The sequence below is a fragment of the Musa acuminata genome, chromosome BXJ3-10, assembly GCF_036884655.1.
Source record: "Musa acuminata AAA Group cultivar baxijiao chromosome BXJ3-10, Cavendish_Baxijiao_AAA, whole genome shotgun sequence".
In the NCBI taxonomy this organism is placed as follows: Eukaryota; Viridiplantae; Streptophyta; class Magnoliopsida; order Zingiberales; family Musaceae; genus Musa; species Musa acuminata.
Window position 1 is genome coordinate 25,172,763 of NC_088358.1, and position 19,449 is coordinate 25,192,211.

Genomic DNA, 19,449 nt, shown 5'->3' on the forward strand with positions numbered 1-19,449 from the left:
TTGGCAAAGTCCAATAAACTGCATGATGATAATGGTGCCAATAATATAGTGATAATCGAAATCAATTTCCGATTCCGAGCATGATTATTATTTATATTACCAAGAAGAAAATTTGTACAGACACAATTTTCAAGTGGATGTGGGAATAAATACACATTCACAGCAACAGTCACAGCAGCATGCATGACAGCGGCTGGCTTTTATCGGGCGATACAACATGTTTCTATATAAGATTTAGAACATGGAATCACTTCTGATCATTCATCTGTTCAAAGAAGGACTTCATTGCTTCGTATGTCGACCAGCAAATGGCCGCTGCTGGTGCATGAAACAGCATTCTAGGTTTCCATCCTCTCATCAGCCCGGCATAGCCGTCGCGCCTTAATATGGCCCGTATCACCTCACCTGTCGAGCTGCTGGAGAATCTATCGCAGCCACAAACACCCTGCTCAAAAGACAACGAAGAAAAAAACCCACTTCAATTTTAGCTTACCAAAAGGAAGCAGATCATGCAGATGATCGACTCCCTCCATGGGAATTAAGTACATAGAAACCATCGATAGATTACAGATGGAACGAAAATACATGGACATGACTAAATAGCAAGTTAAAAGGCATAAAACAGAAACTGCTAGCATCATCACAAACTTGAATTTTCTGTAGGAAAACAAATAGCACGTCAAATATCATTAACTGAAGCCCCAAGATGAAGCTTTGCATCCCTTTAAGATAAGGCATTGGCATCTCTTTGACAAGCAAATCAGAATACAATCCTTAGTGCTGTCCTATCATACACAAAGACAATTGATTCGATTCTCATATTACGCATGAAGATAGGGTGCCAATCAACTTTTTGAAATGGCATGCAACAATCCTGTAAAAGAACAAAGAACTTAGGAAAGCAATGGTCAAGAGTTCTTTGGAATTATAGGACATCCTTATTTTCTGTTGTCTTCTGCTACCAATGCACTAATGTTAGTTCCATCTCATAACTTCGTATCAGCTGACATACTGCTTCTCAAAATTTCATGTTGGTTGTTCGACAATAAAATATATGCTTTCAGGTTGTGCATATGATTGTCATTATCATGTTTGTTTCCACCCCCCCATAATAAGTAAAGAAAGCTTCTAACTATGCATTTTTCTCACAACAGTTATTACTTGATCCTACATAACTTATTTCCTTGAAGGAGGACAATATTATGTGAAACCTCTACATTGTTCTTTAAGAGTCACAAACTAAAAGCATCTTCCATTATAGTTTCAAATGCATAATCTTATGCAAAGATCCCAATAAGTTATGAAGAATGATTGGAGCTGCCTCCTCTGTAATGAATTGTAGCTTTCATTACTAGTAACAAAATCTTTCTACCCCCTTTATCTAATATGTGAGATTTTATGAGCTCAGTGAGCTATATGATTCTGCAAAGTATTATCAGCAAAGGATTCATGATGTCAATCAACTACCTAATTTACAGAATCAAGCTCTTCAATATGGGGGACACACAGGAGTTAAGAGATTAAGCACAACTTCAAGGAACAGAACACTCAACATGAGAACTGCATCTAGTAAAAGCAAAACAAAGATTCAATCTTTACTCTAATGTGATCGTATAGATTGGCTTAGAAGCTTTACCTGACACTGCAACTGCGTCTTGACCACATCAAGCGGTGTGGTGACGGCCGCTGCCAAGGCACCTGCAGCTGCACCGGCGGTGGCGTGCACCACCAGCCGCTCATCGCTTGCGTTCTCCGGTGAGACTTCCATCAGCCCCCTCTTCGCCGCCTCATACGTCGCGAAGTGCACGGCAGTATAGGGGGCGTTCATCACCACGGTCGTCCTATACGAGGCGAAGAACGCCCTGATGCCCTCCTCCCTCAGAACTCTGGAGATGCAGTCCGCGACCCCCTTGTACGGGCTACTCTTCAGCTGGAGGCGCTGCTTCACGGTGTCCATGGGCGTGAAGACGGCGTCGCTGGCGACGGTGGCGAGCACCCCGGAGGCGGCGTGGGCTACCGGATTGTTGGGGTTCTCCCGGGAGAGCGACTCCTTGGATATCTCGTAGACGGAGAAGTAGACGGCGTGGGCGGGGCCGGCGCCGAGGCTCATGGCGCCGAGACCGCGGTAGAGGCCGAGGGCGCCCTCGGCGCGGACGACGGAGCGGACGGCCTGGCGAAGGCCGAGCGGCCGGTGGCATGCTGGGGAACCGGCCTGCATCCGGGTCTTAAGGGTGTCCACAGGGAACATGGCGGTGTGCTCGACGAGACCAGCGACGGACCCGGCCACCATGAACTGCCAGAAGCGGAGGCCGTCGTGCTGCTGCGCGACGACAAGGTCGGCCGCCGGAGGGATGAGCTCCGGCCGGCGGAACTCGGCGGAGGCATCGGCCATGGGGAAAGATCAATGTTTGGAGGGTGGGGTTGAGCAGAACGATATTAAAAGGCGAAGGATCGATCGGGAGCTTGTCTCCATGCAATAATTTAGGGGATTGGGAGAGGGGAAGCGTCACATCGGATCAAAAGGAGGATGGGGGGAGGGGAGGGGAGGAGGAGAAGATTTTGGATGGAAGCGTTGGTGGACGGGCCTAGTGCGCTTCCGTTCGCTTGATAGGGTTTCGTTTCGTCGACGCCTGCTTTCGCTTTCTGCACTCTCTCTCGATTACTTTGTTGTTGTGCTCCCCTTTCGGTGCGTGGATTTCCTTCTTCCATCTCCTCTTCTGCTCTCACCGTCGTCGTTTTCTTCAAAGAGAACATTGCGACGCTGGTTGCCGCCTCGAAGAGGCGGTCATGCCCAGGGCAAGCAATTTAACGATGGCTGCCCAATCCACGCCACGGTTCAGCAATCAGTAATCACATTCTTCGCGGGCCCACCTCAAAAAGAGCAGAGAACGGTTTGGGGTCGTGTCGCTCCGACCTCTTAGTGGTGAGTCAATCTAAAGCCTGTTGGGTACGTCACACCTGAGATCAACGTAATCGGAGGACGACGAGAATCTCCATTGCTTTCACATCTACAGCGTCCATTCTTTCACTTATCAGATCTCTACCGTCAATGACGATAGTGGCGGTTAATTGGGGATGAACCCGGGTCTTCCACCACGGACGGTTCAGATGTGATGATTTTAGTGATGGACGGTTTAGATGACACACTTGGCGCTTTTAAAGCTATAGTACAGCACGGCAACCATCCCATTCCGTGATGGGCGCTAACGCCTTTAGTAGCAGAAAAAATCTTGCGCAGAACATGTGGTTGCGCGCGCCATGGCTCGTGTCCTCCACACCTTCGGCCGCCATCCTCCCCCGCCGTGGTCATCCCTTTCGTGCCTGTGCACGCCACACTTGCGTCCGCTAGTTCCCACACTCCCCTCCGCCGCTGAACCACGACAAACACCTTGTGCGGTGTGTGCGAGAGGAACCGTTGTCCCTCGCGTCGCGCTCTTCTCATCCGCTCCTCATCCACTGACGTCGGCTTCGGAATCGAGCCATTTACTAGGCGTCACATCCGGGCGTCGAAGTGGGAAGTCTCGACACATCGTTGTTGGTGAGTGCTAGCTGGTCGTCACTGAGGTGACTGCTAAGAAAGATAGAAGAGAATGAGCATTCCTCGTCGTATGCTTCATGGCTCTTCGGCGAAGGGGCAGTCCGTAAGGTGAAGAGCGATCTTCTAGCAGTCGTACCCATCAATGACAGAGATGCATTTGGTGGTGGTGAAACCGGTGGCCATGCACATTATTGAAACAAGCAAGAAGCTTAGAACAAGTGGTTTCATTTACGAGCTTATGTTTCTCGATGAAACGATAATAATCATCTTGTTTAGGTGTGTATTTCCCCATGTATTCGATCCGGAGAATATCCACCTCCATTGTATTTTAATGAATGTTATTAATATCCAAACAGAAGTACTTATTGTGTTTTACGATTATAAATCAACAATATCAATTATTATTTACTAAAATCATTTTATCCCTATCAATATCAAATGGATCATGTGCATTAAAAGCTCATCCAATCTTATTATTCATGCAGATAGACCTCGAAGCAAGTGCCCGAGTCCCGTCAACTCTCGAGTGAGCATTCGAGTCGTCTGACTTCTTTCTTATTCGTGTTAAGATTTCAATCACTCCTTAGAGAGAAAAGAGAACAAAAAGTAAGAATCAAGAAGCAATCTAAAATATTCTTCTAGCTTGTAATCACTCTTCCACTTTCTCTCCTGTAATCCTTATCAAGGATTAGGACATGTCAAGAGAACAAGTCTAGGATTACGATCCTTATAAAGTCTAGTCTAACAATCCTTTAGAGGTTAGCACGTGGGAGTGTCTTATCTTGCAGGATATTAAACTTGATATGGATAGTAATCGTAGATGGTTGAGACTCTTTCTCTTGTCATGTCCTAATCCAACATACTAAAATCTAGTTCATGACACTGTTGAATGGGAAATGTCTTGTCGTTTAGTTCAGTTCGTGTAATTATTGTCTTTGTTTTTAGTGCAGTCTCATCCACTACTAAATCCCAAGCTAGAGACAAAAAACTTATTGTTGGCTGGTCCATCAACTTAGCTTAACCCAAAGAACTACACTGCATGTGAGCACATACTGTAGTTCTCTAACACCAAGAACACTTCACCAACCCACATAGCAAACAGCTAGTAACACCAGGAAAAGAATCATCATTGAGATGCAGAGTTAAGCTACAAAAGTTGTTGTTTTCCTTCTGTTGGACAGGAAAAGAATGATCGAAGAGTCCAAGCTTGATCTGTGATTTATATGTAGATTGGAAATGGCCAACAAAGTGTCATTTTGTTTTGTCTGCAGGAGTTTGAAAGGTATATTAATCAAGCTTTTGGATGACTTCATGTTCTTACAGCAACAACAATGTATAAATAGCAGCCAGCTAGATGACAAAAGGAATTGTCTTAGCGAGAACAAAAGGAATCTTCCAGTTTGTGTCTTCACCTAAACATAACAATGATAGGGACATGTACATGGATGAAGCACTGAATCCACAAAGAAGCTCCGTTCAAGCAAACGCTTGGGAACAGGAACAAGGCTTCTATGTCCATGGATTCTCTCTCTTGAGAGGCTCATGGGGTACATTGCTCGAGGAGGATGGGTGGTTCGTCAACTGGGCCACGGCGCTGAGGTCACTCTGCATGAGATACTGCATGCCATCAGCGTCCATCAGCTGCGCCTGCTGCATCTGAATGCAAAGCATCTCAGCTTGAGCCAAGGCCAGCTGCATCTGGAGCTGAGACACTTGATGCTGGAGGTAAGAGATGGCTCCGACGCAACCATAAACTGGATCCCTCATCCTTGCGTTTGCTTCGTAGACCAAGCTGCTCACTGCATCCGCTCTTTGATGAAGAGGAAGCTCCTGTAGTCAACCAACGTAAACTATCGGTAGACAAAATAGAAGAACACAGAAGAAGAAGAAACCTGTAGCATTTTGCTAACGTTGCTTGCACCAAAGACCCTGTGGACCATTGCGAACTTGTGGGGTTCATCGGAGGGGAAGAAGGGGGCGAAGACGCAGTCCGGCGTGCAGCGCCTCCGCAGAAGCTTGCAGGAAGCGCAAGGCGAGTGGCTACCCATTGCTTAGGCCACCAAAGAAGAAGGAAGGAGGGAAGGAAGGTGTATGGTTGCAGATGAATACACTTGGTACAGTGCAAGGTTGCCTCTCAGGTTCAGATGAGTTGAAACTATATGGGGATGGGACTGCCTATTTATGATCTAACCCTAAGTTAAAACCTTTAACAATCATAGATTATAGTAGTCAAAAAGATAGGAAAGGTTGTTTCTATTGGTAATGATAACATATAAAACTAGGCTACAGTGTACACGGTTGTCCTCGAGCATGTTATCATGTGATGAACATACTGGAATACATACTCTACATACGGTCAAATACACAGTTACATTACATTAAGCTACCTGCCGTCCGTGGCCATTGTTGATGGGATGCTAAGTTGACATGGAAGGCTTGAAGCAGTGCAGAGCTGAGTCTTAGTTTTATATGATGTCAACAAGAAACTATTATTGCAGTGCATACCTAATGCAGTGTTTGTCCAACTGGTCCTCATCATTTCCTGTTCCTAATTGGTGCAGCGAGAGCAGGTAAGTTGATCAGCAAGAGCAAGTAGTTTTCATGCAGAAGCAAGAGTTTGAAGTATGTAACAGCAATATGCAGGATATTATTTTCTATTGCAAGGGAAGAAGCAAGCAGAACCAATCCAACCACAAACCACGTAGTGCTAAATTCTTGGCATCACAAATCATGTAAGTACCAAAATCTTAGCATCATTCACTTCTCGTAGAACAAGTTCAGAATGATTCAGGCTCAGAGGATTGAACTCATGAAGTGCTTAGACATCCTCTGGAAGTTTTAGTGCAAAATTCTAGTTTGTCTTATACAAAACTACCTCAAAGTAAGCAGATCAACACCAAACAAATAAGAGCAAGAAAGCAAAAAAGGTGCCACCTTGAATCATCATGCTCCACCGTGCAACCAGCGTTTGATGAATAGACGTAGAAAATGATGTGCGGAGTGCAATAGTGTACCGGCAATCACCTACTGATGGGTCCACAGTTGTTATCAATCCCAGGCCGCCAAAATCACAACTATCCGCGCTCTGATCATGAAGCTGAAAATAGTTGTTGAAAGCATATGACACATTTCCGGGCCAGCCGATCCCAGAGCAAGAGCCACCAGGAGACAATGCAGAGCAATCAGCAGCGGAACAGGCTTCTGATGCACTGCCGGAAACATTTGATATGTCCTTGTTGTTATTCACCACACACCACTTTTGCGCCAGGTAGTCCACATCATGAGCACTTGCCAGAGCTTTTGAGCCTTGGCCAAGGTCCACATTGAATTTTGCCTGGCCATCAAATGTGAAAATGCCCCAGTGTCTTTCATAATTCCCAGTCTTAATGCTCCGTTGATCTTCATCTAGTAGACTGAAGATATATGTCTCTCTTGGTGGTCTCTTTGGTCTAAGTGGAGTACCAGCTTTGCTCTGCAGGTGGTCAATGAGGCCTTGCATGAAGATCTGGGCAACAGCAGGTGTGGCATTCATTGCACCATCCGTAGGCCATCCTATCTTCCCGACAATTATATCCATTTCAGCATACCCAACCTTTGACAAAGCTGAAACCAACGTGTCGATGCTCATATCAAAGTGGTTTCTATACTTGTTCGGTCCATCAGATAATGCATGAGAATTTGTCTGGAAGAGAACAAAATCCAGGGAAAGGTTCTTCTTTTGTTGAAAGGTCAAGAAAGGATTGATGTCAACCACAAAGGGTGAACCATGCTTGTCAAGAAAAGAGAGGAGCTCAATAATAGTCTTGTTGAGATCAGGCCTAAAGTGACCCTTCGAAGGTAGGTTAGACTCAGATTGGTATACATCAGAACTGCAAGGAACAATGACTTTTACCGTGTTTGCTAAATTTGCAGCAGTCAGGGCTCGCTGAATGTTCATTGCTGCACCAACTACATGGGGCTGGAATGTTTGACCATAACTGAGGAGGAATGCTTCATCACCAACGGCAATAAACCTGTCAATTTATAGTCTTGTCAATATATCACATAGGTAGGCTTTGTGAATGTCCTTTTCTACACCAAGTTAATGTGGTTACATACTAATATGCCAATTTTAACATCTTCATGCAATATAACATAGTATATCTTAGCAGAAGAAGATATGGGTAAGAGGAAACAAACATAAGATGACAAGTCAACATTGTCATCCATAATTTCAGCTTAAAACCACTGACAATATCAAAAAAGTATCAGCTCTCACAGGGCCATAAAATCAATCACTAAATCCAAATTTTGCTTGGACCAGATTTTCTTGGCAACAAAACATAAGCTGTCTTGATATACCAACCGACATAAATCTGGAAGTGGACAAACTTTTTCCCTTCCAAGAGTCCAAACAAACAACTTAACTTTCAGCAGCTCACTGCTTGACTGCTTAATTTTGACCATAATTCACTGTCAACTTTAGTGCATTGCAGATTAGTTATGTTCTTACACCATAATTCACTGTCAATTTTGACCATAGTGCATTTAATAAACAGAGAGTTCAATTTCACCTCATCAGTTATGTTCTTACACAATCTATCAACCAAATGTAAATGCAGCAGTGTTAGCTAAGGCAAGAGCGAAATCTGCTAGCGTCCAATCATAGTAGGAAGGGGGAAGGACACAAACAGTTTTCCATCAAAGATATTATCGAAGTTGCCAGATGTTGTGACCAAGAAATCCAGTAATTATTTGGTAGCATGTGACAGTGTACCAAAACAGGTTTACCTTGAAGAGTTGCTGCATCTAATAGCGCATGATATCATTTAGCTTTACTCGAACTGCAGAATTTTTTATACATGGAAGACAACTGCAAAAGATTCTCATTACTTGCCTAAAGTACCCAAGACACATTCTTCCACGAAAACTAATCATTCTTCATATGCACCTTAGGTAGCTCATATACTTGAAGGAGAAGTGAATCCGAATGCAACTTATCACTACTATCATTGCAATTTATAAAGGCATCCAAGGCCACTCTTGAGTTCTTGATGTAGAAGGTCATCCAAGACTAACGGTACTCTTACTATTAAAGCTTCCAAACAGACTTAAATCAAGCTCTATCCCTTTTGCCATGTTCCTCATCTTCTTTCAAGCTTTAATACCTCAAGATATGTCCCAAATGATGACACATGCATATGTACAGGGACAACATGAGGCATGGAATAATCATAACAAATAATGCCTAAGATTTTCAAAATCTGAAGATCTTAGTTCGACTCTGTTTCAACTTTCAAGTGGCACCCAGTTGCACAAGATACGCATCTAAATACCTTGAAGTTTATAAGACACGAAAATGCTTGAATTCCTATCAGTTTCCTAGTGGCATTTCAAAGTTGTTTTTCGTTAAGAAGGTAGTGTGTCTTGTATCAGTAAATGCCAGTTCAGTTGAGCTACTCTCGTCCTCAGCGCAGCCTTATAGAGATGCCAATGCAGATCATAGTGCAAGAGAAACATATACTGCAACCACATACAAGGCATAAACTTATCGTGTACGACGACAAACAGCCACGAAGAGGACAAGGAAAATTTGTAGTGGCATGATCACTTTGGCCCCATATCTTACTGATGTCTCGTTCAAATGGCGAAGCTACATAGTGGATGGACAATCACAATCAACAATCAAACACGACAAAGAATTAAAGAGCATAATGCAACACAGACAACAAAGAATCACTCGATCTGCGCAAGCATTAAGAGTTACCACAACTTAATACGAACTCTGAGCATAAACCCATTAACCGAGCTAGGGTTCTAAAAGCAAAATGCTAACTTTGAGAAGAAAAAGATCGAGTAGACAATACCTAAACATTATTTCATTTCGAAACGAGTGTGCAATTACAATCGCCAAGTTTCCTTTTGTTAACCCTAAAATCAATGATAAACCCCAAACAAAAAGGAGAAGAAGAGAGAGAAAGGACTTACTCGATTCGAACACTGCCGCCGCCAGTGCTGGAGACGTAGCGGGTGACGTTGTCGTGGACCCAGCTGACGGCGGCGGACTTGGAGGAGCTGAGGGACCGGAGCATCTCGTTGGGGACGCCGATAGCCACGGCGATGCCCGAGCCAGCGAGGCTGACGAGCACGGAAGGGTCGGCGTCGGGGAGCTTCACCCGGGAGACTCTGTTGGCCTGGAGGAGCCCCGGCACGACCACCGACGGCGGGAGAGGGTGGGAGGCGGAGGAGGATGTCCCCCAGTTAACGCCCACCGCAGTGGCGCCCCACCCTCTTCCCCGCCACCATGAGGCCGGCGACCAGGCCACCAACAGCAGCAGCAGCAGCAGCAGCAGACGCAAGAAAAGAATCGAACGGCGATTCGACTGCATTCTGTGCCTCTTCTCTCTCTCTCTCTCACTCACACACACACACTCTCTCTCTCTCTCTCTGCTGCGCTGTTGGTCACATTAAAGCAGAGCAGAGGGAGCCGGCGGAGCCTGAAACACTTGAGACACAGAATGTTTTACGTACTTTCCACTCTCCCTTCTTAAACCCGCGAGTCAACCTTCCATTTCATTGGAGAAAACAAGGGTCCACAAATAGAGCCGTTTATTTGACAACATTTACCTCCAATAAAAAGACCGGTATCAGGAGGGAAGCTGAAAACGAGTAAATAAAATAGTTATTGGTTCTTTTTTCAGTAGTTGTTCGACTGATGGTAATCGTACGTCCACTGTGATTTGACGAGGAATAACGAGAAGAGAATGCTTTGGGTTGGGCTAAGGTGTGCCATATGGGTTCACGAATATGGGCCTTAATTGATAAGGAAATAAAAATAAAAAGACGCCCACCGTGGGGCTCGAACCCACGACCACAAGGTTAAGAGCCTTGCGCTCTACCGACTGAGCTAGACGGGCTTGTTGTTTTGATTAATCAAAATTATATATATGTACAATTAATCATAATATATACAAATGGAATAAATGTTATATGCTTGATCTGGTAAATAGGTAATTGAATGAATGCTTATTATAAAGCAATAAGCTAGATTGGAGAGCAGGTCTCTGCCACAATGTATAATACAACTTTGTGAAATGATATATATATATATATATAAGGTATGCAGTACTGAATGTTACCATACAGGTACACCCGTTACAGTGCTACAGTGATATAAGGGCATTTTATACTATATGCACACTCAATTCCTGTGATAATCGATGATTCCGATTGCAAACGATAAATGATGAAAAACGATAATGGAATCTATATTCTTTTTTTTTTTCTCCTCGTATGGCAAAAACGCCCACCGTGGGGCTCGAACCCACGACCACAAGGTTAAGAGCCTTGCGCTCTACCGACTGAGCTAGACGGGCTTGTTTTTTCGATTTATCAAAATTTATATATGTTTTATTATAATATACATATATATATATATATATATATATATATATAGAACAAATGTTAATATGCTTGATCAGGTAAATAGGTAATTGAATGAATGCTTATTATAAAGTAATATGGTAGATTGGAGAGCAGGTCTCTACGGCCACAATGTATAATGCAACTTTTTGGCAACTTTGTGAAATGATATATATATATATATATATATACTTAATCCTTAATCACAAATAATATCATAATGATTATTTGACTATTTTTATCAAGCCTCCTCTCTCTATTAGTTAAAACAATGATTCTTTCAATAATTAACAATTACCAATTATAAACAGTGAACAAGATTCCTCATATTCTTTGCTCTTTCTCATCGTTCTGTTGGTATAGCAATGATTCCTCAATTTTCTTTTCTCTTCCCGACTTCCTCTTTCATCATAGCACCCTCATCGACCATCATAACCCTTATTCCTCGTGCCTTTCCCCAATCCTCTTTCGTTTTCCTCTTATATTTCTCATGAATTATGATAATTATGATTATATTTATATTTAAATATATTTATCTTTTATTATATATATATATTTTTATATTTTCATTAGGTTTGATAATAATTTTATTTTTTTAAAAATAAATACAATTAATTAGAAAGATACAAGGATCAGCGAGTTATCCTCTTTCACCCCATTTAAATGGGGAATTGGATGGGGAGGATTTACTATATAGATAGAAACTTCCATTCTAATGTGAATCATTTTGCATTCATAAAGAAATCACAAACCAATGCATGAATTTTTCATAATGCCGAACTTGGATTCATTGCAAACATGCCAACATACAAACAAATGGGTGTTTGATGCATCGTATGATTTGAGGTTTACCGTATGCAGTCTTATAATAAGCAAATACTTCTTATCTCATCACATGATATAATGTGCAAGAGAGAAATGTTAATGATCTTGGCATGGGAAGAGTAAATAATACCTGCAAAAGGGATACAACCATTCAAGTATCATCTAACAGCTTTGAGGAAAATAAAAGGACCGATCAGGGGAATCTCGACATTTAGAGCATCTCCTCGTACAACATGCATAATCTACCAAAGACCTGCTATGTTCGACATGGTTTCACAAATAGCTGATCTCGATTTGGCTCATGAAGGGCATAGAAATGTTCATGTGCTAGTCTATGGAGCAGGAATCTCGTGAAGAAAACTAAGTTGAGATTGCAAACTACTGTATGAGGATGCCGGGATCAGTGGCTGATAGCCAAGGCTGTTACCAACAGACCCAGAATGAGGAAGGGCTGAGCGCTAGCCTGCTTGTGAACAATGAACATAGTGGAGATATCTTGTTACTCCATGTATCAATGAAGTTGTCAAAGGAAAGCCATGATACATGAGCAAAAAAAGAGATCACCTGGTATTTGACATCATTCTTAACAGGGTCTTTCAAGAAGTATTGAAACTGCAAAGAGAAAGTTGTATATGTCAGTATAAGAACTGTCATTGCAATGCCTGACATCCAAAAGAAATGTCTCCATGACTGTTTTCAGTCAAACTGAAAGTGTGTGGAGAAATGTGCAATATAGGTTATCGCTATGTCTTTCAATAAATTGCAATATGTCTTGGAAACTTGTAGCCTCACATGCTTTCGGTAGATGATTGTTCAGATTGCAGTAGATCTTCCCTAATCCTCTATTCACGAACTTATGACAAAAGGATTGTTGTGCTCTAGATTCTTACCTGAAAATATACTTGGGGAAGGATCAGTCCAAGCAGGGCTAAGGCATAGAATGGTTTATCAGCACCAAGCAGGTAACCTGCACTTACCACCAAATCAAGAACATGAAAGAAACTGTTGCATTTGAAATTCTATAGCTAACACCATTGCTTTAAAGTATGCTAGAAACAGGTTGATTTCATCTCCTCCAAGATCTTATTTGGAACTGTAAATGTTTACATGAAGCAAATGTTAGGGAAGTTTCGATGCAAAAAGGACTCTCGGGAAAGAAGGAACAAACTCGATGACTCTGCCAATGCAAGCAGGACAGACAAGCAAGATAACAATCATTATATATTCATACGGTGTTTGAACTCTGATTTACTATTGTTACCTATGGATTTGACAAAGCATATTCGAGACAAAGTCGCATGCTATTTGTTAATAGGCACAAATCCAATTCATGGCATTTAAAGTTCAAGTCAAAATAGGGAGAAATGTAAGACAGATTTGATCTGTTCATCATAAGAACAGTAAAGAAATTCTGGATGGTAATGGTAACTTGAACCAACAAATTAAAGTAAAGCTGAAAGTTGTTGTCAATGCCTACACAATTGTAAAACTTACCATACCTCCAATAAAAGTGGCAACTGATAAGAACATGACATGTATTAAACACAAAGTCGATTATGGAAATTCGGGAGAGTAGAACGTAAAGTACCATGTGTCCAAAATCTCTAATGTTGTTTGTCATTTGGCTGTTTATCTTGGAAATAATCCATTTTGCCTTGGAATATTAATAGCTTAGATAAGTTTCCTTCAGAACATTATACAAGTATTGTGTACACAGAACCGAATTGCAGGAAAAAAAATCCACTTGAAAAGCTTCCTATTTTTTTGTTTTTTCTTGGTTAGACTCTATTAAGTTATGCTAAAATTTCTATACCTAGATATGAGGGCACATTACCCTGTTACCAGCCTCCAGATGTTTCTTGTAAATTGGAAGTAATCAATAAGTTGCAAGTCCAGAATCTTATATTTGTTAGAAATATCCAAAGACCCCTGTAGAAATGCACGAGAATCAAAAAGCCAAAAATAGTAAGACAATTAAACATACCTGCTACTGATAACTGTGTTATGTCAATAGCACCCACACAAATCCACTTGGCAGTATCAATACCAAAAGCAACTGGAAGTGACTGTCAGAGTGCCAGAGAGATCAGTGACAAAATACATTGACATCAATGTCTAGTCTGCCAAACACTAATTTTCTGGAAATATGATCTATGTACAAACCTGAAGTCCCAAAGCCCTGTCTCCTTCAATGCTTTTAAAATCATTTACTATTGCAATTCCTAGCTGAACAAAGAGAACAAAATGTCACATTTAATCTACTTATAAGTGCAAAATATCAAGTTGCAGAATGACCAATAGTACCCCAGCTATGCTGTACAGGAGTGTCAAAACAATTATATCAGGATTAAGAGTTCCAAAGAGAGCTTGACCAGCCCACCTGTCAACATACAGTTGAAGAGTATGCTCAAAGTAGAATCTAATTTAACTAACTACTACAGCACAAGCTAAAGTAATTGACGAATATTAGAGGATCACACTTACCATGGCAAACTAATGTAGCTTGCCCCTAAAGCAAAATTTCCGATCCACCCATTCTGCTTGAGCTGCAACACCCAGATGTATCAAGAGAATTAACAAACTCAGAGGATGTTCTCGGCAATAGAAAACATGAACAGCACAAGTAGAAAAGAGATGCAGTGTCTGTACCTTAAGGGGTGGAGCTGAATATATATAAGAAAGAAGGGATCCACCCAGAGCTAGATAAAATATGACTGGAGACTTGTGCCCTGCCTGAAAATAAGTGGTTAAGGGTTTTAACTATAGCAAAAATAATAATGTAATCCATGTATTTTCGCAATATAAAAGAATTTAAAGAATACCTACCCACACATCTAATAAGCCTGCCAATCCAAGGCCACCTAGAAGCAGCAACCAGATTTGGGTTATAACCTGAGAAGCAGATTCATTAATTAACTCATCTGTTTATGATTCAACTTTCAGCTGCTAGTTAGTGCATGAAGTTAAAAAAAGATATGACAACTTATGCAAAAAGTTAAAATCCTCAATGGTTCAGCCTATTGTGATAGTATCTTCTCTCAATGAAGTCATGTAAACAATCTAGATGATTAGAAGAAATAGGTGAGCCAAACAAATAAGATGAAGCTAACTTGAACCAGTAGTGAGCAAAAGTAAAGAAAAGGGAGTTAAGATCCCAATCTGATTTTTTTTTTGTAAACCAGCAGGCCACCAGAACGGTTGATGCATAAGTTGTTGGTTGTTATAAGTTGGCAAAGATAGAGAAAGGATAAATAAAGGAGACAGTGAAGTACAAGAATTTAATGACATATACACTAATTGGCCTGGGATTAGTTTCTCGGTGACAATGAACCACAATGGGGAGCTTGAATTACAAATATAACTACTGAAAGTAGGATCTTGAATGTATCTTCTTGAGACCAGTAGAAAGCAGCTCCCTTTTCCTTGTTAGTTGCCTCTAGAAATGTCACCAGACATGACAAAACCTCTAAAGTTTCTTTAGGGTTAAGGGTCTCTTATCCATGAAAGATTCCTGCCCTCAGAATATGTTGAGTTCTTTGGGGGCTACTATAGGCTGTACAGCACTGCCATAAATCATTGCTAACTCTGTGGTTTCATTCTCATTTGTCTAAAATAAGAATCGGTAGTGCTTCTGTTTCCTACCTCCACATCTCGTGAAAGCAACCCATTCAGATAATGATTCACTATTTCAGGATTATAGTGCTGGATATCTTTATTTGCAAGGCCAAAGATCCCTTTCCTTTCACGAAGTTGGCTGAACATTGATGCGTTTGAAGATATACTAGTAAAATTAATTAAGGTAAAAATCATTTGTAGAATGTTTTTATTAGTTGATGATCATCCAACAAACTACATCTTGTCTACAACCTGACAAACAATAGAAGGAAACAAGTTTATCTTCTTCTCCTTGGTCAAGGATCTTTAAAAAGTAGGTCTCGCAAATGAAAGTAAGATATTTGGTTTTCAAGAAATATACCTCGCCCTCAGATATAGCTCCTGAAGGAATAGGACGATACGGCTCATTAATTGCATCGATTTCTCTGTCATACCAGTCATTAAGTGTCTACAAACAACAAGTTCATTGCTGATAAGCAAAAATCAGAACATTTTGGTTTCAGAAAGTTCTCAATCCTCAGCATACCTGTGTATATCCAGTTAGACATGGTCCAGACATCATCATACAGACAATAGCTTTAGATACATCTTCAATATTCCAGTGAAAATTTCCTGAAAATTAACCATTGAAGTTAATGTAAAGGAAAATCACCACTAGAAGATGCATATTACAGATGCTATTTCTTATATGAAATCTTTCTTAAAAATAAAATCCAATATTCTGCAAATACCTGAAAACCTGATTGCAAAAAAATGTTGCTAAAGCACATAAACAGTATCTGACCTACTTCAGTGATGTCATGCAATATGGAGGAAAAAAAAAATCAGGTTTCCCAACATTTACCGAGAATCTGAATAACTTGTCTAAAGGTGATGCCTTTATCGTGTTAAGCATCTTGCACAAGAGGAAGTCCCTTAAATGAAGTTGAAGAAAATAACCTCAAAGAAGCAAAACGTTGCAATGTATTATTTATGTTTGCTTCTTAAAGGAAAAAAAAGGGAAAAAAACTCAAAATGCACTTTGTAGACCCCATCAACACCCTAAGAAAAGGTGATGAGACAATTTTTACAAACTCATCCTTAGAAGTTATTCTGATTTCTATTTTAAGATATGACTAAAGTCTTCCTCTTTGATATCCAATATAATAAGAAACAATTATCTCACTTTTTAACAAATGTGTAGTGGACAAGGAAGATGAGTTCTAGTGATGGAAGACATGCATAACTATGTGGAAGATGATCTGATATACACACTGGGAAACCCCATAAACCATGGAAACCAGCTAAAAGCCTCCTAGGAAGAGAACTTCATGAATGGATCATCTTTTATAGGTTTGCATTTGATATTTTAGATGGCTTCTGTACTTGCTTCCTTTAACATAGCACAATTCAGCAACCCTTATCATATGATAAGTTCAATTGCACCTACATTTTTAAAGATAAACAGATATAAATAACTTAAGTGCCACTCCAATCAGATGCTCATATTAAATCAAAAATATTTTAGGGTCATGCTGCTATTACTAGAAGGAGATGAACATGATATATCCAATTTACAGGTTCATGGTAACTTATGTTCCAAGAAGAGAATGAAGGGATTTTACAAACTGATACAAGATATCAACCATAAATGTCTCAAAAATAAGTGTATTTACCAGAAGCAGCAGCTCCGCAAACCACTCCCCACACTAACGGAGGCCAAGTGACTGGTTTTGTAAGTTGAAGACGTATCTTCCATTTATTCTGTGTTTTACTGAGGTACTCAGCACAATGATAATAAAGCACAAAAAGCAATCTAGGTAAAATATAGAAGTAAGATGAGATAATAAAATTAAGTCATTCATCTTTCTGATCATTAACTGTACAAAGGAATCAGCATGGTTCGACCACTATTATTGGGAAAAAAAATGGAAAAACTCAAAAATTCCAATCCAACTAGTCATATACTTTAGTCTGATTTTTATTATATTTAATGATAAAATGGGCCATTTATTAGGCATTGTGGATGGTTTCTTCCAATTATTTTTTTGGAAAATAAAGATCATCATGGTCACTTCATCATCTGGAAAAAGATTTAAAAAAGGGAACTCCTAGGCACCATTGTAGATTGGCTTGCCCTCAGTTTTCTTTCGTACAATGTTATCTAGCCTTTGTTGTTGCTACAGTGTTGAAGAAAGCACCATCATATCCCTCTATGGGCATGCATGCAAGAAGGAGATCTCAGATGTACGTTGAGATGTTCTTCCAAAATTTTCTGTCATGATATGATGGGAAATCACTTTAAAAAAACTATTAAGCACTTACAGACTATGTCTTTCCTGAAATCCTTTCTGTACTGTTTTTTTATATCATTTGTTTTTTCCCATTAATTACACTTTTTTTTACAAGCTATTGTTCTAAAAAAACCCACCAATATTGAAGAATAGAAGTTACTATCAAAATATTCTTTCGCAACATCTCTTTATTTTTCTTCATTTCTTTCTTCCATTGTAACTTTATACAATTACACTTATGCTCTGTGCATTAACAGCATTTTCCATACACAATTCTCACAATCAATGAGCATTACTCAAAGAGTAACATCTCATGTACTTGCTCTCACCACACACTAAAACAAATCCTCTCAGGTTAGCACATCCATGTACATGTTCACACTACAAACCTCTTCCAAAGGCACCTCTTAGGTACTCACAGCAACACTACCAATCTGGAGCATATCTTGATCCACAAAAGCCTACCAATTACTAAGTAAACCATGTAGCTATAATGGATAAGAACAAAATGCATTAGCTTACGGCTGCAAAGAGCTTAGACATCAGACGAAAATGGTCGACAATACCAAGTCTACAAACTTGTACCTAAATCTGTTACCAAAAAGAATATTGTGTTCAGCAAATTCTGTTCGAAACATTCAGGTTGTTGAACTAATCCATCCAACATTATCAAGCGAATTTCTATAGCACTAACCCCAGTAACCATCGGCAAAAGGGAGCGATCTTGACCAATCGAAAAAGGCTTACCGTCTCTTGTGCTGCACCCTTGATACCGAGAAGCTGATTGAAACTCGAACCTCCCGCGTCGCTGCTCGCTGGCGCCTTCTCGGGCGCCCCAGCTTTAACTGCTTCACAAAATCAACGAAGAGCTTTTTTTTTCCCTTAATAGTAAAATCGAACGCGAAAAAGAAACAACAGCAGTTGTACCATCCATTACGAACCTTCATTGGCATCCGTCTCCGCCGCTTTCACAGTCAGTTTCCTCCGCCCATAGATTTCTGTTCAGATCTCAAACCAATCAACCAATTTATGAGGAAGATAAGCGGGATAACTAGCGCTTACTGTTGTCGTGGTGCGAGAAGAACGATGGAGATGCGCGGACGGCCGGCGAGAGGTGACGGTGTGGGCTACGATTGGACAGTGTAATGGAAGAGATGGAACCGACGCCTAGAACGGAAGTCATGCTCAATATAGACCGGAAGAGGAAGAGCGAAGAGGGGGCGAAGCAAAGACTGAGAGTAGCTGAGATGAGGAGATGGAATGGGGGAGAAAGAGCAGCGGAAGGCGGATAACTTAACCGCAACTTGTGACGCATCGCGGGACTACCAGCCTCCTTAACCTGCTCCACCACATTTGCTGCTCACGAGCGGCTGTCCCGAATTTGTGGTACCACTTACGCTTCGACTTGGACGACGACCGGAACCGATCCCTCCTCTCACTCCGGGGGATGGGTAGTCGTGTCCCATGTCGTGCGTAATCTTTCTTTCTTCGTTGGTGCGCAACACTTAATGAGTCCCAAGGAATTCGTCACCAAACGGCGTACACCCACGTTTCCCGCTCAACAGAAAACACAACGCCCCAGTGGGACCCGAAATTTCCGATATTGACGTGTCACTCGTGGGTCGGGTAAATGACTGGGTTCGTGTCAATTTCGATATATCAAGCGCGCATAGATTCGGATTTTGAAGCTAATTAGCTTTACTATTTGAATAAATCATGCTATCCAAGGTAAGTAAGTTCTTGTTCTTTATTTAGTGCGATGCACTTTCTTTTATGTTGACATGACATTGGTGTTAG

The 19,449-nt window shown here is 41.0% G+C and overlaps 4 protein-coding genes and 2 non-coding genes across 8 annotated transcripts; all 6 read right to left on the bottom strand.

The window, feature by feature from the left end:
* Positions 1 to 46: 46 nt before the first annotated feature.
* LOC135583199 (uncharacterized) lies at positions 47 to 2,748 on the bottom strand. 2 transcript variants are annotated; one of them, XM_065171800.1, is made up of 2 exons: positions 1,637 to 2,737; positions 47 to 445 (listed from the first exon to the last, which is right to left on the bottom strand). In XM_065171800.1, exons 1-2 carry the CDS (start codon positions 2,390 to 2,392, stop codon positions 248 to 250), a joined length of 954 nt encoding a protein of 317 aa, XP_065027872.1. In that variant the 5' UTR covers positions 2,393 to 2,737; the 3' UTR covers positions 47 to 247. The 2 variants fall into 2 exon arrangements, with proteins under 2 accessions (XP_065027872.1, XP_065027873.1); XM_065171801.1 differs by lacking the exon at positions 47 to 445 and adding an exon at positions 618 to 874 and having other exon boundaries at positions 1,637 to 2,748.
* A 2,141-nt stretch (positions 2,749 to 4,889) lies between these two features.
* Positions 4,890 to 5,779, bottom strand: LOC135650855 (LOB domain-containing protein 12-like). The gene is made up of 2 exons (XM_065170489.1): positions 5,431 to 5,779; positions 4,890 to 5,368 (listed from the first exon to the last, which is right to left on the bottom strand). Exons 1-2 carry the CDS (start codon positions 5,584 to 5,586, stop codon positions 5,048 to 5,050), a joined length of 477 nt encoding a protein of 158 aa, XP_065026561.1. The 5' UTR covers positions 5,587 to 5,779; the 3' UTR covers positions 4,890 to 5,047.
* Positions 5,780 to 6,321: 542 nt separating this feature from the next.
* On the bottom strand, positions 6,322 to 9,989 carry LOC135650576 (glucan endo-1,3-beta-glucosidase 9-like). The gene is made up of 2 exons (XM_065170053.1): positions 9,506 to 9,989; positions 6,322 to 7,551 (listed from the first exon to the last, which is right to left on the bottom strand). Exons 1-2 carry the CDS (start codon positions 9,904 to 9,906, stop codon positions 6,429 to 6,431), a joined length of 1,524 nt encoding a protein of 507 aa, XP_065026125.1. The 5' UTR covers positions 9,907 to 9,989; the 3' UTR covers positions 6,322 to 6,428.
* A 372-nt stretch (positions 9,990 to 10,361) lies between these two features.
* TRNAK-CUU (transfer RNA lysine (anticodon CUU)) lies at positions 10,362 to 10,434 on the bottom strand. Its single transcript has one exon. It is a non-coding gene; the product is annotated as a tRNA-Lys (tRNA).
* Positions 10,435 to 10,820: 386 nt separating this feature from the next.
* On the bottom strand, positions 10,821 to 10,893 carry TRNAK-CUU (transfer RNA lysine (anticodon CUU)). The gene has a single exon. It is a non-coding gene; the product is annotated as a tRNA-Lys (tRNA).
* A 965-nt stretch (positions 10,894 to 11,858) lies between these two features.
* Positions 11,859 to 18,982, bottom strand: LOC135650391 (chlorophyll synthase, chloroplastic-like). Of its 2 annotated transcripts, none has more exons than XM_065169665.1 (15): positions 18,715 to 18,982; positions 18,594 to 18,650; positions 18,400 to 18,497; positions 17,035 to 17,122; positions 15,906 to 15,991; positions 15,741 to 15,827; positions 14,591 to 14,656; positions 14,414 to 14,497; positions 14,249 to 14,310; positions 14,069 to 14,144; positions 13,928 to 13,990; positions 13,749 to 13,830; positions 12,655 to 12,731; positions 12,329 to 12,376; positions 11,859 to 12,227 (listed from the first exon to the last, which is right to left on the bottom strand). In XM_065169665.1, the coding sequence occupies exons 1-15, from the start codon at positions 18,965 to 18,967 to the stop codon at positions 12,165 to 12,167; spliced, it is 1,290 nt and encodes a 429-aa protein (XP_065025737.1). In that variant the 5' UTR covers positions 18,968 to 18,982; the 3' UTR covers positions 11,859 to 12,164. The 2 variants fall into 2 exon arrangements, with proteins under 2 accessions (XP_065025737.1, XP_065025735.1); XM_065169663.1 differs by having other exon boundaries at positions 18,400 to 18,500.
* Positions 18,983 to 19,449: the final 467 nt, after the last annotated feature.

What these genes read in the sequence shown, in the direction of transcription:
- LOC135650391 (XM_065169663.1), bottom strand. Translation starts at nt 18,967, where the DNA reads ATGCGTCACAAGTTGCGGTTAAGTTATCCGCCTTCCGCTGCTCTTTCT. An exon ending in TTGCGGAGCTGCTGCTTCTG is followed by an intron (nt 15,992 to 17,034) that starts GTAAATACACTT and finishes GTTAATTTTCAG; the next exon opens with GAAATTTTCACTGGAATATT. An exon ending in AACACAGTTATCAGTAGCAG is followed by an intron (nt 12,732 to 13,748) that starts GTATGTTTAATT and finishes TGGTAAGTGCAG; the next exon opens with GTTACCTGCTTGGTGCTGAT.
- LOC135650855 (XM_065170489.1), bottom strand. Translation starts at nt 5,586, where the DNA reads ATGGGTAGCCACTCGCCTTGCGCTTCCTGCAAGCTTCTGCGGAGGCGC. An exon ending in ACGTTAGCAAAATGCTACAG is followed by an intron (nt 5,369 to 5,430) that starts GTTTCTTCTTCT and finishes GGTTGACTACAG; the next exon opens with GAGCTTCCTCTTCATCAAAG.
- LOC135583199 (XM_065171800.1), bottom strand. Translation starts at nt 2,392, where the DNA reads ATGGCCGATGCCTCCGCCGAGTTCCGCCGGCCGGAGCTCATCCCTCCG. An exon ending in AGACGCAGTTGCAGTGTCAG is followed by an intron (nt 446 to 1,636) that starts GTAAAGCTTCTA and finishes TCTTTTGAGCAG; the next exon opens with GGTGTTTGTGGCTGCGATAG.
- LOC135650576 (XM_065170053.1), bottom strand. Translation starts at nt 9,906, where the DNA reads ATGCAGTCGAATCGCCGTTCGATTCTTTTCTTGCGTCTGCTGCTGCTG. An exon ending in GGCGGCAGTGTTCGAATCGA is followed by an intron (nt 7,552 to 9,505) that starts GTAAGTCCTTTC and finishes ATAAATTGACAG; the next exon opens with GTTTATTGCCGTTGGTGATG.